The 14816-nt window shown below is 35.1% G+C and overlaps 1 protein-coding gene across 1 annotated transcript in view; it reads left to right on the top strand.

The window, feature by feature from the left end:
- Positions 1–5265: 5265 nt before the first annotated feature.
- The window catches only part of LOC113078282 (protoheme IX farnesyltransferase, mitochondrial-like), a 36786-nt gene continuing 27235 nt past the window's right edge, over positions 5266–14816 (top strand). The window contains exons 1-4 of the mRNA XM_026250608.1: positions 5266–5379; positions 6061–6203; positions 6678–6954; positions 7521–7645. Of these exons, the coding sequence (XP_026106393.1) occupies positions 5322–5379; positions 6061–6203; positions 6678–6954; positions 7521–7645 (603 nt within the window). The 5' untranslated portion in view covers positions 5266–5321. The remainder of the gene's footprint in view (positions 5380–6060; positions 6204–6677; positions 6955–7520; positions 7646–14816) is intronic.

Here is a 14816-nt window from a genome sequence, read left to right on the forward strand (position 1 = left end):
ATGAACAGTGTATTATTTATTACTATTTTACGTTTTGGGTTACATTGACATAAAAAAAAAAAAAAAAAAAAAAAAAAAAAAAAAAAACTGTTTAACGGCAAAAAAAAAAAAAAGTAAAATGATAGCAATTTGTTTTTTGGATGCACTACACCTTTACATTGCCTCTTTTTAATCTATAGATGAGACTTCAAACTATCTTTAAAATAATCTCATTCCACAGCCTGATCCTGGTATTTCTGGATGGTGCCATCCGAGTGAAGAAAGGAGGGGCGGCGCATCTGACGCCCCGTGGTTGACGAGCACCAGGGCGCCAGGCGAAAGCTTGTTAGACAAACTCTGACAACAAGACGCTGCCCTTGAAAATCAATTATAAACACAGGAGCTTCCCTGCATCTGTTTCTGCTCGCAGTTTTGTGGGGCTGTCTGTCTTGGATTTCGGTTTTTCCTCCCTCCTCTTTGGGCAGCTTCCACGGCGGTTCAAACGGCCATCCCTGAAGGATTACTGCGAGTTTTAAACCCACAGGGACAGAGTGTGTAAATCATGAATGGGGTGAGCAAGAGTGATGACAGGTCATGGCACCCGCTGCTTATTGGGATGAGCAGTTTATGGGAGCAGTTGGGGTGTTTCTCATTGCATCTGCTTTGCCCGGCCCTCCTGTTTCCAGCAAGTAAACAATCATAAAAAATGGCTTTGACTGGTTAAAAAAGGGGTGCAGACAAGTTTGTGAAGAGAAGTTATGGGTTCCCAATCTTTGAGGGTCCACTAATGACACTACCTGGGGTCCAGGTTACTTACCAATTGTTTTAGCATGCCACCATTCAGTTGCACCAAACTCATTACCAAATCCTGTGCTGATTAACAGAAAAGAGTGAGTTTAGTTCAAAGCTACATAATTGAAATAAAGTGAAACCCAGGGAGGGTCTAAAGTAATTGTTCACAAATCTTTTACATTTACATTTAGACATTTAGCAGACACTTTTATCCAAAGCGACTTACAAATGAGGAGAGTGGAAGCAATCAAAATCAACAAAAGAGCAATGATATGCAAGTGCTATAATAAGCCTCAGTTAGCTTAACACAGAACACGTAGCAAGTTTTTTTAATTATATAATAAATAAAATACAGAATAAAATAAAAACAGAGAAATAAAAAAGAATAGAGCAAGCTAGTGTTAGAGGCCTTTTTTGCTTTGTTAATTGTATAATAAATAAAACGAAAACAGATAGAATACAAAAAGATTAGAAAACTTTAAAACAAAATAAGAAAATAAACAGTAAATGGATAAAGTGCAAGTCAAAAATTGGTACTGTTTTAAAAAAAAAATTATTTTAATTTTTTTGAATAGAATTAGAAAAGTAGTGAATTTGCAAAAAAGCGGTTGCAGAGTCAGTGGTAGATTTGTAGGCAAACATTAATGGCCTGATTTTATGCGAGCAGCTTTGTAGCCAGTGCATATTGATAAACTGTGTGATGTGGCATTCCTTTTGGCTCATTAAAAATTAATCTTGTGCCACGTTCTGGATTAATTGTAAAGATTTTATAGAACTGGAAGACCTGCCCAAGACAGCATAGCAATAATCCAGCCTGGAGAGAACAAGAGCTTGAAAAGGAGTTTTGAAGCATGTTCCGAAAGAAAAGGCCTGATCTTCTTGATGTTGAATAAAGCAAATCTGCAGGACCAGGCAGTTTTTAGCAATGTGGTCTGAAAAGGCAGCTGAGCATCATTCATAACTCTGTTTTTGAAGGCATTATGGTTGATGCTGGATGGTGAACTTGTGGATGAAACGATGGGTTCGATGGAACCACAAGAAAGAACCAACCCTTTTTAAAACCCATATGACTATTTTCGAGTCGATGAAGGACAAAAAGAAGAATTTGTGTTAATTCAAATACGATGCTTTTAGACATCAAGTCTGGCATCAATGACATCAAATGTTTTCTTGTGCCTCATCATTGAGGTCAAACCTTATGTGACATCTTGAAAAATTATGTTACCCTGGACCACAAAACCAATCATAAGGGTCAATTTTTCAAAATTGAGATTTATACATCATGTGAACGCTGCATGAATAAGCTTTCTATTGATGTATGGGTAGTTAAAATAGAACCTAATTTTGCCAAATGGTCCAAATGAGGTTCTTAGCAATTCATAGTAGTTTCGATATCGGTTGGAAATTTTCAAAATATCTTCATAGAATGTGATCTTTACTTAATATCCTAATGATTTTTGGCATAAAATAAAAATCTATAATTTTGACCCATACAATGTATTTTGGCTATTACTACTACTTTTTATGTATGTAATGTAAAGACCACTTTATAATGGTTTATGCAGAGCTGTTATAGTTAACTAAAACTGCAACAATTAAAAATATATTTTATTTTAAATAAAGCAAAAATATAAATCTAAATAGTAGATAAAAAAAACAACAACAATAACTTACCAACTTTGAAGACGCAACTGGGGGAAAAAATGCTATGGCTTACCGAAATAAAAGTAAATACAAATTGAAAACTAAAATTAAAATAATAAAAAAACGTTTATTTAAAATATTAATAGCATATATAAAGCCAAAATAGCATTCATTTTGTTAGTATGGACAAAACTAACCATTTTTATGTTGTTTTGTGCTAAACAAATACATAACTGTGTTAGAAAGAGTTTGAAACAACAATGTAAAACATTAATAATGTGGTGATTTTTTACAAATCAAATAAGGCAAAATAAGTATAAAAATTGTCAATTAAAGTAAAATGTTTGGAAAAAAATATAATGCAGTAAAAATAATAAAATAGTGCATGACCCCGACAGAAACCCTTCAGGAAATTTCAGTCACAGTTCCTTTGTTCATGTGTCTTCTTTTCTCTCTCCTTGCCCTGAAAGAATGCTTACAGTCTATCTCAAGATGCTACATACTGACATGATGAAAGACCACCACAGTGGATGAGACCTCTGTCTGTGTGCTCTGAAAAGCGCCGTGTGTTAAGCAGATCCACCCAATCAGGCTGCATTGTTCTGAAGTCCTCCACACCATCTGCCTCTCAGGTTGGTCAAAGCTGAAAACCTTGTGCTGAGCAGGATGTGGAGGCATGTCTAGCTTTATGACCTCCCCATATCTATAGTCTTTACCCTATGAAGCATCTAATTCAATTATCACACACTTCTATATGACAATAGTCATTGTAGGTGTCTATTCTGAAGGCTGAGGGCAGCACTATAGAAGAACAAAGAGTGTGAGCATTCTTGATTAGCATCCTTGGTTACAAATGGCATTGGGGACACAGTGAGAACCATTACCACATGTTTACCATATTGTCTTTGCGAAGGCAGGTCACAGTCAACTCGAGTTGAATGTATAAAAGGAATAATGTCAGTTTTAAAATACATTCTGCAGTCTCTTCTCATAAATGATGAATATTTCTTGCTGATAATTGCAAGTGTCCAATCAGATTTGTCACTGCATGTGGAAATCTATTATAATAAACAAACAATTTTCTGATCTTATTTCCTCATACTCATTTTTTTTTTTCCATTCAATGCATTGTCAACAAGCACACAAATGATGTTATTCTTGGGGAATCAGATTACATGGATTGCTGCAAATCGTGGAGAAAAACAACAATGAATCCAACTGAATTACCCTGCTTTTTTTCTGTACTTCATCACGAAAGGTCAAACAGCTTTTTTTGAAAAGTTTATTATTATTAGTTCAGTTATAATAAAAAAGATGTATTATTTATTTTAGTAATTCAATTACAGGCTATAATGAACTTATATCTTACCACAGTGAATATTTTAAACTTATTTTGATTATGTAAGACATACTAATCCTGATATTTTTATATACTTCTATTTATATATATATATATATATATATATATATACATCAATAATAAATAATAATAATAATAATTATTATTATTATTAAGTTATTATAATAATAATAATAATAATTATTATTATTAAGAATTATCACTTGTTTATATATATATATATATATATATAATATATATATATATATATATATATATATATATATATATATATATATATATATAGCAGGACATTTTTGTCTGTTATTTAGTTATGATTGCATAGTCAAATCTAATTATTCAATAACCCAAATTATCTACAAATTAAACTTCAAATTGTTTTTTGTATGATTGTGTCATACTGTGTTCAACTTTTTAGGGCACTGGTTTGAGCATATTGGGTCAAGATATATATTGTATGTACACATATGCACAACATTAAATAATTACATTAATAGAAAACCAAACTACACAAAAACAGTACATGTACACAAAAATGAGCTGCACTATTGTAAAGTGCTGCATTCTGATTTAGTATTTTCTTATAGTGTGATTTCAAGTCAGACAAAACCACCAACACAACAGCATGCACCTCGAATCAAACCACTCTCAAAAAGTTCACAGGGTCAAAGCTGCAATCTTGTTGCACAACTCCTGTCTGTGGAGCCGAATAGAGCTGTTAGAACGTACCGCTGGGCATTGCTGACATTCATCAGAGCTCTGGATAGGGGAGCGAGATTAGATCATGTAATCTGCTAGGAGAAGATGGGAGGGCTGGCCAGGAAGTGGTCGTAATGAATGAGATGAATCAGGGAAATGGGTTTTGGATAGCGGGTTTCAATCATCAGGGCCTTTAATACTGGAGGAAGATGTTCAAGATCATCAAGAAATGTGTAGTTACTGATAAAATGGAAATTGATCTTATTAGGAGATCTTTAACAAACAATATGAACATAATCTGTGTTGCTTTTAAAAAGTAGGCTGAATCATCTTTCCTTTTTTTTTTTTTTTTAAAGGGTTATCAGATGTCGCAAACTACTGTTTCGGTATTAGAAGTCATGAATCACATACAAGACATGCATTAAAATATAAGAGCATTGCAGGTCTTGGTAGCTTATCTGTAGCTCATCTCCCAAAATTGTGTTTTTTAGATTTTACATTATAGCCCATATATTTTATTTATTGTATCCATTTGTACAAAAGTATTTTTTTCTCATAATTTTAAAGTTATTTAAGACACATACAGTAGAGTCTTGACTGAAATAAAGCTTTTGCACATTTTATTGTTACTTTACAATAATATTTCTGAAAAAGGTTACAATAAGAATCTGTTAAATCAGAAAGCAATCCAATGTAACTCAAAATGCTCACACTGTGTGCTTTGCTTCGTGCGCGTGCTCGAGCGTTCCAGCAGGATATACGTCACAGGAAACACTTCTGTTCCCACAGCGAGATAAAGATGGCGCGCTGCAGTACGTGAAGGGGACTCAGCCGCAGCCGGTCGAACATGTACAAAACATCATGTAGTAGACTGACGGGAGTCTGGAAATGCCTTCCATGCGATGGTATTAACAACTATATCATGTTAATGATGCATATGTGTGCTTTCGCTGGAGCCGTGCTGTTATTTTGTCATTTTGCTAGCCGGTTAGCCTAGCCACTGGAGCTCTACTGCAGCAGCATGACCTTAAAATAACAGCACAGTTTACACGACGTGATCCGGTTTTAAAATGAATCTTGTAAATACATGCATTAACATAGATATACATTATTTATCCACTCTGATTTGTGCATATAGCTTGCGTCAAATCATTGGACGTCAATTTCCCATTGTATAATCATGTAACGTTATATACATGAGTGTGAGTGTGAGAGATTGATGTGCAAATATTTTTTATATTAGAAAAAAAATATTGTGTCCATTGCAGGTGTCAGTTATGACATTGATGTCACTACGAAGTTGTCAGATATCTAGTAAATTGAGTGGAGTTGGCATAATGATAGTGAAGCAGTTGTTATTTCTAATTAAAAATTTTCAAATTCATATAATTACATGGTCTGACTCAAAAACAAAATTTTCTTGCTTTAAAAAATTACTCCTAAATATATGTTGCTATACACATATATAAAGGTAAAAAGGCAGGTATGACCATCTTTGACCTTTTTTTTTATGGCACCTCTTCTGTTTTTTTTTTTTATCCTCTTCTGTTTTTCTCGGTATGAATTAATGTATTGTGTTGTTGAAGGTTTGGTTGGTGTCAGCGTGCAGCAGAAGCTTTTTGCAAATGCGGCTAGGAGTCTGACGAGTGCCAGGAGTCTCATTCAGCTCTGCAGGAAAAATCAAGCAGAATGGATCACGTTCCAGCATCTCTGCTTTCTGAAGAGACAGGTATAAGAGGCTGAGAAGTGCTGCCTTTATGGATGCATAACCAGCATTACTGGCCAAGGCGATTCAGATCTAAAATGAGCTATATCTACACATTATTGATATACTAATTATTATCTAGAATTTTTTGAGACAACTTTCTTATAATACTTTTGCTGGGGAATACTATTTCTATGTCATATTCTTTTAATAAGTTATTCCTTAAATTATTGCAAATTGCATCATGCAAATTCAAATTCCATGTATCTTCCCATTTTAACTAGGACTGCACGATAAACGGCATGCGATTACTTAATGCGCATCTTGTCAGTAATTAGTGGTAGATCTCCATCACCTGCAGGCTTCCACATGGAGCAGCATTAACTACACAGAGCTGTTGTCCATGCGTTTTATTGTTTAGCCCTAATTTTAACAGAATGAACTGATTAAATTGAAATCCATCAAATGTCAAATGTCATTTCTTCCCTCTTCCCCCAGTATGTGAAGAGCAGCAGCGGTCTTTGCCAAAGAGCGAGACCCAAGCAGGAGCATGTTGTCTCTGTGCTGGACGTTCGAGATGATTCGGTGGTCAGTCAGGTTCAGCAGATACCAGCCTTAAAGCCTGAACCAGGTACTGTGGTGCCACCATGTGACCCCACTGAACCAGAAGCGGCCAGGGCAGCCCGCTTGGAAGCCCGGCAATGGAAAGAGTTAAAGATTGAATACAGTGATTTACCAGGGATTTACGCACGGCTCTCCAAACTTAAATTAACAGGTATATGTTTTATGTATTTTGTGTAAATGAAAGTCATATTGCATAATTAAGCAATATGTAGTTAATGATGGAGTAAACAAAGCTAATCATGAAGTTCATGGAAATTTAAATGTGATGCTTACTCTAAAAAAAAAAAAAACACTGACTAATGATTAGATGATAATCATTTTAAAAAATAGTCTCTGCTCATGAAGTACGTAGTTTTAATCCTTTTAAATTTTCTTTAGCTTTTTCAGGAAAGAATTATATTGTATGTGATGTCATTTCACTTATTGGTTCTGCATAATTAACTTGCATAATATGCTGGAAGTTATACTTTTGACTTAGTTATATGATAGCATAGCATTTATTAATGTCTAATAGCCTAATGACATCTAGCTAACTTTTGTTTGACTCTTCTTAGACTTATTCTTAATTGTTAGTTTAGGGGATGAATAACAGACACTCTTCTTTTTTCACTTTTATTTTATTTTCTTATTTTTAATATACTTGTGGCATTACATTGTTACCCTTTTAACGAAATCAATAAGCTAGTTTGTAACCTTGCGCTTTCTTTTTGTCCATAGCTCTTGTGGTTACGACGGCAGCTGCTGGCTTTGCAATGGCTCCGGTGCCCTTTGACCCTGTCACTTTTTTGATGGCTTCAGTCGGAACGTGTCTCTCCTCCTGTACAGCCAATTCCATCAATCAGGTCAGTCACCCCATGCACATTCATAAAATAACAGCACACTCAGCAGATCGTGACTGGACCAAACACATCAAATGAAGCCGAGTGACCTGACATCCAGATGGAACAAGCTAGCAAGTGTTAGACCACTTCATCGCCCGCACATGGGTGCATGTGTATATTAAAAAGCTGTGCATGTCTGATGTTGTGTACCTTTAGATCTGTGTGTAGATGTAGTTTTCTTTTGTATCGCAGACTTAATTTTAGGATAATAATTTCCCTGCTTCTTGACGATAAAGCATATTTTACCTATTTATTTTTAAATATTTTGTTTTTGTTAACGTTTAGTTTTCAATGCTAATTACAGCATTATTCATTTATTTATATTTTTCTGTTACTGTAACAAAAACTGTTAAAACTAAAAAAGTATTTATAAAATATTTTTATATATTGTAGTATTACATTTTTTAAATAAAGAAATTAACTCTTTATTTTATTTATTTTTTTTTTTTTGTAATTAACTTTTTGTTACTATGATAAAAGAATACTGTTGTAATGAATCATAATAAAAATAAATGAGCCAGCTATAGAAGCATTATAGTAAGAAGGATTTGGAGGTAAAATGTGCTTTATCATCCTTAAAAGTTGCAGCTTCTAATAGACTAATTCTAAAATGTATCAGTAATTTCTGAAAAAAATCTACTGAATTTTATAAAATTTGAGTGAGTGGTGTGTAGAATTGTTTATTTTTTATTTTTTGTAATCTAGATATTTCGCTAGCAATGACCTTTACTTGCACACTAATAAAAATGTACTTGCATTGAAGCTTTTACCGTGGTTTAAAAGTCATGATTGCACAAGTAGATATCTGACATCTAAAAAATGCGATGACCAGAGTTTGGCTAGATGTGTTGATGCAGGCCCAGGGCAGACCACACAGATCCAGTTGTAGATGGTTAGAAATGTATTACCCGCTAGTTTTGGTACTTAACCTCGACTCTGAACAAGCATTCCAGTCAGAGTAATTGCCTTCTTGGCGGTCTGTTGATTTTTCTATTGTTTTGGTTGTGTACAGCTAGATGGATGAAGTCTCATTGCAGTGTTGGCTTGACTTCAGTGAGTCCCGCAATGCCCAGCAGAGTTTCATTGTGTGTTACACAAACCCGGGACACAAACACTCGATATGTGCTCTCCCTGTGCACTTTGTCGTTAGTTTAGAGGGAAAGAAAAGAAATCAGCACTTAAGTGAGCCAATTGTAGAGTCTTTTGCATTCCACTCCTGCTGTGTATCTAAAAAATACATTAGGCCAGATTAGCTGTGCCGCTCTGATGTTTTTCAGATGAAGACATTTGCCAAGCTAGAATGAGAAGAAATAGAGAGCGAGAAGCACGCGTTGCTACACTCTGGTTTGCTCCATTTGTAATCAGTTTTCTGCTCCAAGCGGAGTACGTTCTGTGCAGTTATGCTCTTCGTGACTCAGGAGTATTAGCCAAATTGAAGATTGTTACATCAGTTTGTTTTAAGGCCTGTGGCTTCTTGACCAATACCCAGACGCGGCCTGAAGTTTGTTGAAGTTGTGTTTGGTCATAATCACTCACACCACTGGGCTGAGTTCACCTGATGACCTGTTTTTAACATCAAGATCATATCATCGTACGCTTGGACCTTTTTCCTCTTTATTGGCATCTCTGCAGTGCTTTTACTCACTGCGTTGTTCTATTTTCTCGACCTCAATGTGTCTCATGCTGGTCGCCGTTTTTTTTTTTTTTTTTTAACATGAGGGCCTAGATGGTACAGAAACGAACAAGCAAATATTTGCTTCTCAGGTTGGGCATAAATGCCTTCAAACATTCAGATTATCTCATAGCCATTTCATGATTGATTTCTAACCTTTTTCTGATATGCCTGCATCAATAGAGGCGCGTATAGTTCACGTTTATGACTAGATTTGATCCACTTCTGCTTGATATATTTGATCATAAGTACAGTAAAATATTAAAATATGATTACAATTTAACTATAAATACAAGCTAAAATGCAGCTTATACCTTTTATGAAAAAGCTTAATTTTAGCAGTCTTTCCAGTGTTGTCCCAATCCTTCAGAAAAATGCTGGAAACATGTGCTGCTTAATTGTTTTATTAATTCATTCATTTATATTTTTATTTTCAGGATTTTTTTTTATTGAATAAAAAGTTCAGTAGCATTTGTTTGAAATCAAATAATGAATTTTCAAGTTTTGATAATTCATTTATTACAAGGTGCCAGAAGCATCTTGATGATTAGCATGCTGATTAACAGACTGTGCACCTTTGAATTGATGCTAAATTAGTAATGCATTGATGACTTGGGGAAAACATGGGCGAAGAACTTATGCAATGTTTAAAGAAATCTTAGAGTTAAGAAGCCAACTCATTCTCCAAGTCATTTTTGAAGTTATAGAAATGGAGAAAAGGTTAAGTAGCTATAATTGGCATCTTTGCGCAAGTTAAAATCAGGGCTCTTAGAGTGCATTTAACAATGAAATGGATACAAGGTCTAAGAGACTGAGGTAGCGGTTGAACGCTCTGTAAATTTATTGCGTTTGATGTGCCGTCTTTGAAGTTTTAATTGAGCAGGAACAGTGAGCAGGGATGGAGTACTTAGAACAGGTTCATCAATCACGTGTGCTTTTCTATGCCAGAAAGCATGTTGAAACACGGGTATCAGATGCTAGTTTTGTTTAAGTGGAATTTGGATATTTCTAATGCATACTGTTAACTTCGCTCTGTACTGTTTAGATGGCCTTCTGAATTCTGCGAGTGTTTCTGAATGTTCAGTCTGAGACTAATAGGCTTTCTGTGGCTTCAGAGGACATTTAACCCATAGACAGTGGAGCTGTCTTTCTTGTGGCAAGCGGTTGGCATTTGCACGAAGTCTTCACTCCACACGTTACAGTAGGGACAGAGCCTGTGTCTGGATTCTCTGTCTCGCCTCCTACTCGGAGTTGTAGCTTGGTTTTGCGTGGTGGATGTGTACACATTTAACTTCAGCCATAGTAGTGCGTCATAGTAACCAGCAGGGGTGTGTGGGATGACCAAAATCATAATATGACTGTAACTGTATATATAGCAAGTATTTTTGCTGGATTTTTTTAAATTATTGTTGCTAAAAATAGACATACTGTAATTTTTGATTATTAAGTGAATTACTTAATTTAATCTTATTTTTTTCCCCTCTTTTTGTGGAACATGGACTTCATGGACTATTATATTATATTATATTATATTATTAACAAAGTTAAAAGCATTTGATCATTTATTTTATAATATATATATTAGGGGTGGGCGATATCTCGATATTTAAAATATATCGAGATATTTTTTAAACACGATATGGATTTTGACATATCGTATATATCGATATATTGTTTATATTCTGATTCCGCCACTTTGCTTGTTTGCCTTCCCTGTGCTGTGCTCGCCCCCGCTCGCTGGCCCCCCGCCTCCTTGCTTTTGTCCCCTCTCACCTCGCGTGTAGAGAACTAGTCAAAAAAAAAAAAAAGACAACTGGCTCCATTATATGGCGAACGGCAGGCAGATGTCTACTGTAGGGCCCAATGAAACGCGGACGGAATCACGGAATCCAGTCATAAAAATGGAATTTACAGTTTAACGCGGAATGTCACGGAATTGGTCAAATTTTAAATGAATTAATCAAAAGTCGGTCATGCACTTACATCAAATCGCGAAATGGACTAATATCTGCAAATATTAACCCGGAAAAGTCTATTTAAATATGAATCCTGCATGTTCTGCGTGTCTGTGTCAACGAATGGAGCAGAAGCGCGTCTTCATTCATTAAACACGGAAGCTCGCATAACGCTCGCGCTGATTTCATTGTCTTTCCTCTCTCTAAATAAAGACGTGAACACATGAGGAACATCTCCAGAACTGCACTGAGAGTCACTTCATGAGCTTCTGACCGTTTGATTTGAGTAAGACTAGCTCATATCACATCATAGACTGTGGTATCACATACACAGAACTGTGAAGGTAAACCCGTCAAAATAAAAGTATTTGACAGAAATCTATTACTATTGTACAGCAGAATGTAGATAGCCCACTACTACTACTATTAAAATGAAACGAACATAATTTTATAAGGAATAATCACACAACATTTCTCCCATGTTTTATTTTTAATAGTAAATCCCCTTTGTTTACCAAAAAATAAAGTTTAATAATTAAAAGATAAATTAAATGAATGTTTTATGCCTTCATTTGATAATCAGAAAAATGTAAATACACAGAATTTCTGAAGGGAAAAAAACATTTCACATAAGGCTATTTTAAGAATTGTTTTTAACTAATTAAGTTGTTTTTATGCATTTAAATAATTGCACATGCTAAAACACAGAATTAGGTAACAATAAAACATATGGTGAAGAAAAAAATAAAATGTTTCATAGGCCCCTTAACATGTAATATTTGCCATATTTGTTTTTGAAGTAGTTTTTTGTGGGTTATTTTTCCTGTAAAGATATCGAGATATATATCGTATATCGAGATATAGCAAAATATATCGAGATATATTTTTTGCTCCATATCGCCCAGCCCTAATATATATATTATTTTAATGTGTATATTTTATTATAATAACACAGTTAAAAATGAGAGACACAATACTTCTAATAATAAAATTTCTAAAGATACATCTTCTTTCTTGTCTTGGTTGTGATGACTCCCACTTTGTATTTTCTTAAAGGCTACTCAGTACATTTTACTTGGATTTAAAGTCCGGTCTACTTATTACAGGTCAGAAATATTGATGTTTTAGCAACACTTTTACCAGCTTTTATGTGCATTTATACGATCACACTGGCCAAAAATCATATGCATTCAATCTCGTAAATCAGATTCACACCAAAATCATGAGTTTTAATCTAAAAGTCAACAGTGGTAAAATGTCACTTTGGATCTGCCTCAAGAAATAAATGTAATGCAGAGTTTATTGTTGTATTTGAAAGGGTGGTTTAAAATCCAAGTGTTGGATGTAAATTACTCTGGGTTCCTGAGGGCAGATTTGTTTATGCTGTGCAAATAGAGTGCAACAGAATAACACCGATATTGTTTACAATCTTTCTCTTTGTTCCTGAAGCCTCAAGCGCTTTTTGAAGTCTTAGCTCTGTGTGCATGCAGAAACTGTGACGTGATTGTCATCGTATCCGCTAGCAGCTTGTACAAAGACAAATTCCTGGTGCGTGTACCCTTCTGACAGAGTTCTGCGTTACACATGGCTAATGAAAGCCATCCTGATTGGTGCCGTCAATGTGATGAACGCTGTTCTTTCTTAGTTAAGAGCAGCTTTGTTTTGGTTGTTTTCGTAGTAAACCCCGAGCAGCTGGTAGAACGCCGCCACAAATCACGAGCCATGTGGTCATTGTAGTTACTCTCTGATCTCATTCTTCAAGTCCTGACTCATCTTGTGTAATGTGACAGGTCTTGGGCACACCTATACCTGGCGGTGACTGATCTCCGCTCTTAACTCATCCTTTGGGTTTTTATAACTCTAGAGAGGAAAATAAAAGGATGATGTCCTTAGATGTGGTGCCAGTTTTTTTTCTTCTCCCATTCTAAAGCATCCCTGCCACCCCCGTGCGGTTTTTCATGATCAAAGATGATGGTTTTAAACTGGTAGAGTCCACTAAACAAACAACAAACAAATCAAAGTTAAGGTGGATCCCTTTAAGCTTTGCTGCCTGTGGATTTGAACATCAAACACCAAGCAGTTGATTTTTGGTACCTCAGGAGCCAGCCGAGTTCGTCTCTGTTTGTGTTTTCTTGTGACAGTGATGAGATTTACTTTGAGATGTGAACGACAGGCCTGGGATTCAGTGGCTGTAGCTTTTAGCCTTTGGTTCCTTTGAGTATTTCCTGAAGTCACATTGCAATTTTGTGGTTTCTTATTTCAGTGTAACCTTGTTTGGAAACTGTCAGGAATGCTGTAAAACCCCCGAATCCCCTAACAATGGCCAGCCAAAGTTGATACTGCATTCCGCCAAGGGACAGAATGTTCAGTTGTATATCTATATGTCACACAGTTACGTCTTTTGTAAGTTTGGATTTGGATCTTTCAAAACATTTACATTTTTAAAGGTACAGGGATTTCTGCACCACTAGTGGCACTAAAGAGAATTGCAGTAATAACTAATTTTTTTTTTATCTTTTCTGAAGAAAATGGTTTGTGTTTGTCAAATTGTTTGTCTAGTGGATGGACTGACAGGTAATGAGTTCCTTTTATAATTACCTTAATTATCTTAATACTACCTTTCTAAAGTTTGGGGTTGGTAAAATTTGTAAAATGTTTTTTTTTTTTTTTTTTTAAGTCTCTTATACTCATCAAGGAAGCATTCATTAAATTAACATTATATTAAAATAGTAATATTGTGAAATACCACATTTTAAAATAGCTAAATTTCTGTTTATATATAGTTTTATTAAGGTGATAGCAAAGCAATATATTTTTTGACACATTATCCTTCAGAAATCATTCTTAAATCCTAATTTGCTGGTCAGGAAGCATTTATTATTATCATCAATGTTATAAACCATGACTTTTAATTTTTTTATTTTTTTTATAGGTACACAACTTACTGATTCCAGACTTTTGAACAGTAGCATGAGAAAAAAAACGTTCATTTAAAATGACTTGCATTTCAGTCTATGTGTTTCAATCTAGGAATTGAACCCATGAACTTATTGTTACTTTGTACTGTTTTATATACAGTAATGCAGTCATTTCTTCCCCACATAGCATTAGCTGTGTCAGTGATTTTAACTCTATTTTCTACCACTGGTGTTCCAGAAGTTTCATACTTCACCATTTGAACAATGCTGCTTCAGTTTATGATAAAAACTTTAACCCAGCACACTCTGTAATGTCTTAATCTGCTGTTGTGATGATGTAGCTTTGAGGTCAGCCTAAGTAGAGCTTCATGGGCGTTCTGTTGATCGCTATGAAAACTTTACTCTAAATTCCACTTCATTTGATAATTGACTCCAAAGAGGCTTTTTTCTCAAGCTAAAGGTTAGAAATCAGCAGTCGGGTGAAGGGGCCACAGCAAAGAAAATAGTTCTTGTGCAGCCTCTTGCCAACAAGGACATTTTCCCACTGCCTTTTTTGTGAGGTGTCAGTGTTGTTTTTTGTAAATCCA

This window comes from Carassius auratus, unplaced genomic scaffold (genome assembly GCF_003368295.1).
Source record: "Carassius auratus strain Wakin unplaced genomic scaffold, ASM336829v1 scaf_tig00025094, whole genome shotgun sequence".
NCBI lineage: Eukaryota > Metazoa > Chordata > Actinopteri > Cypriniformes > Cyprinidae > Carassius > Carassius auratus.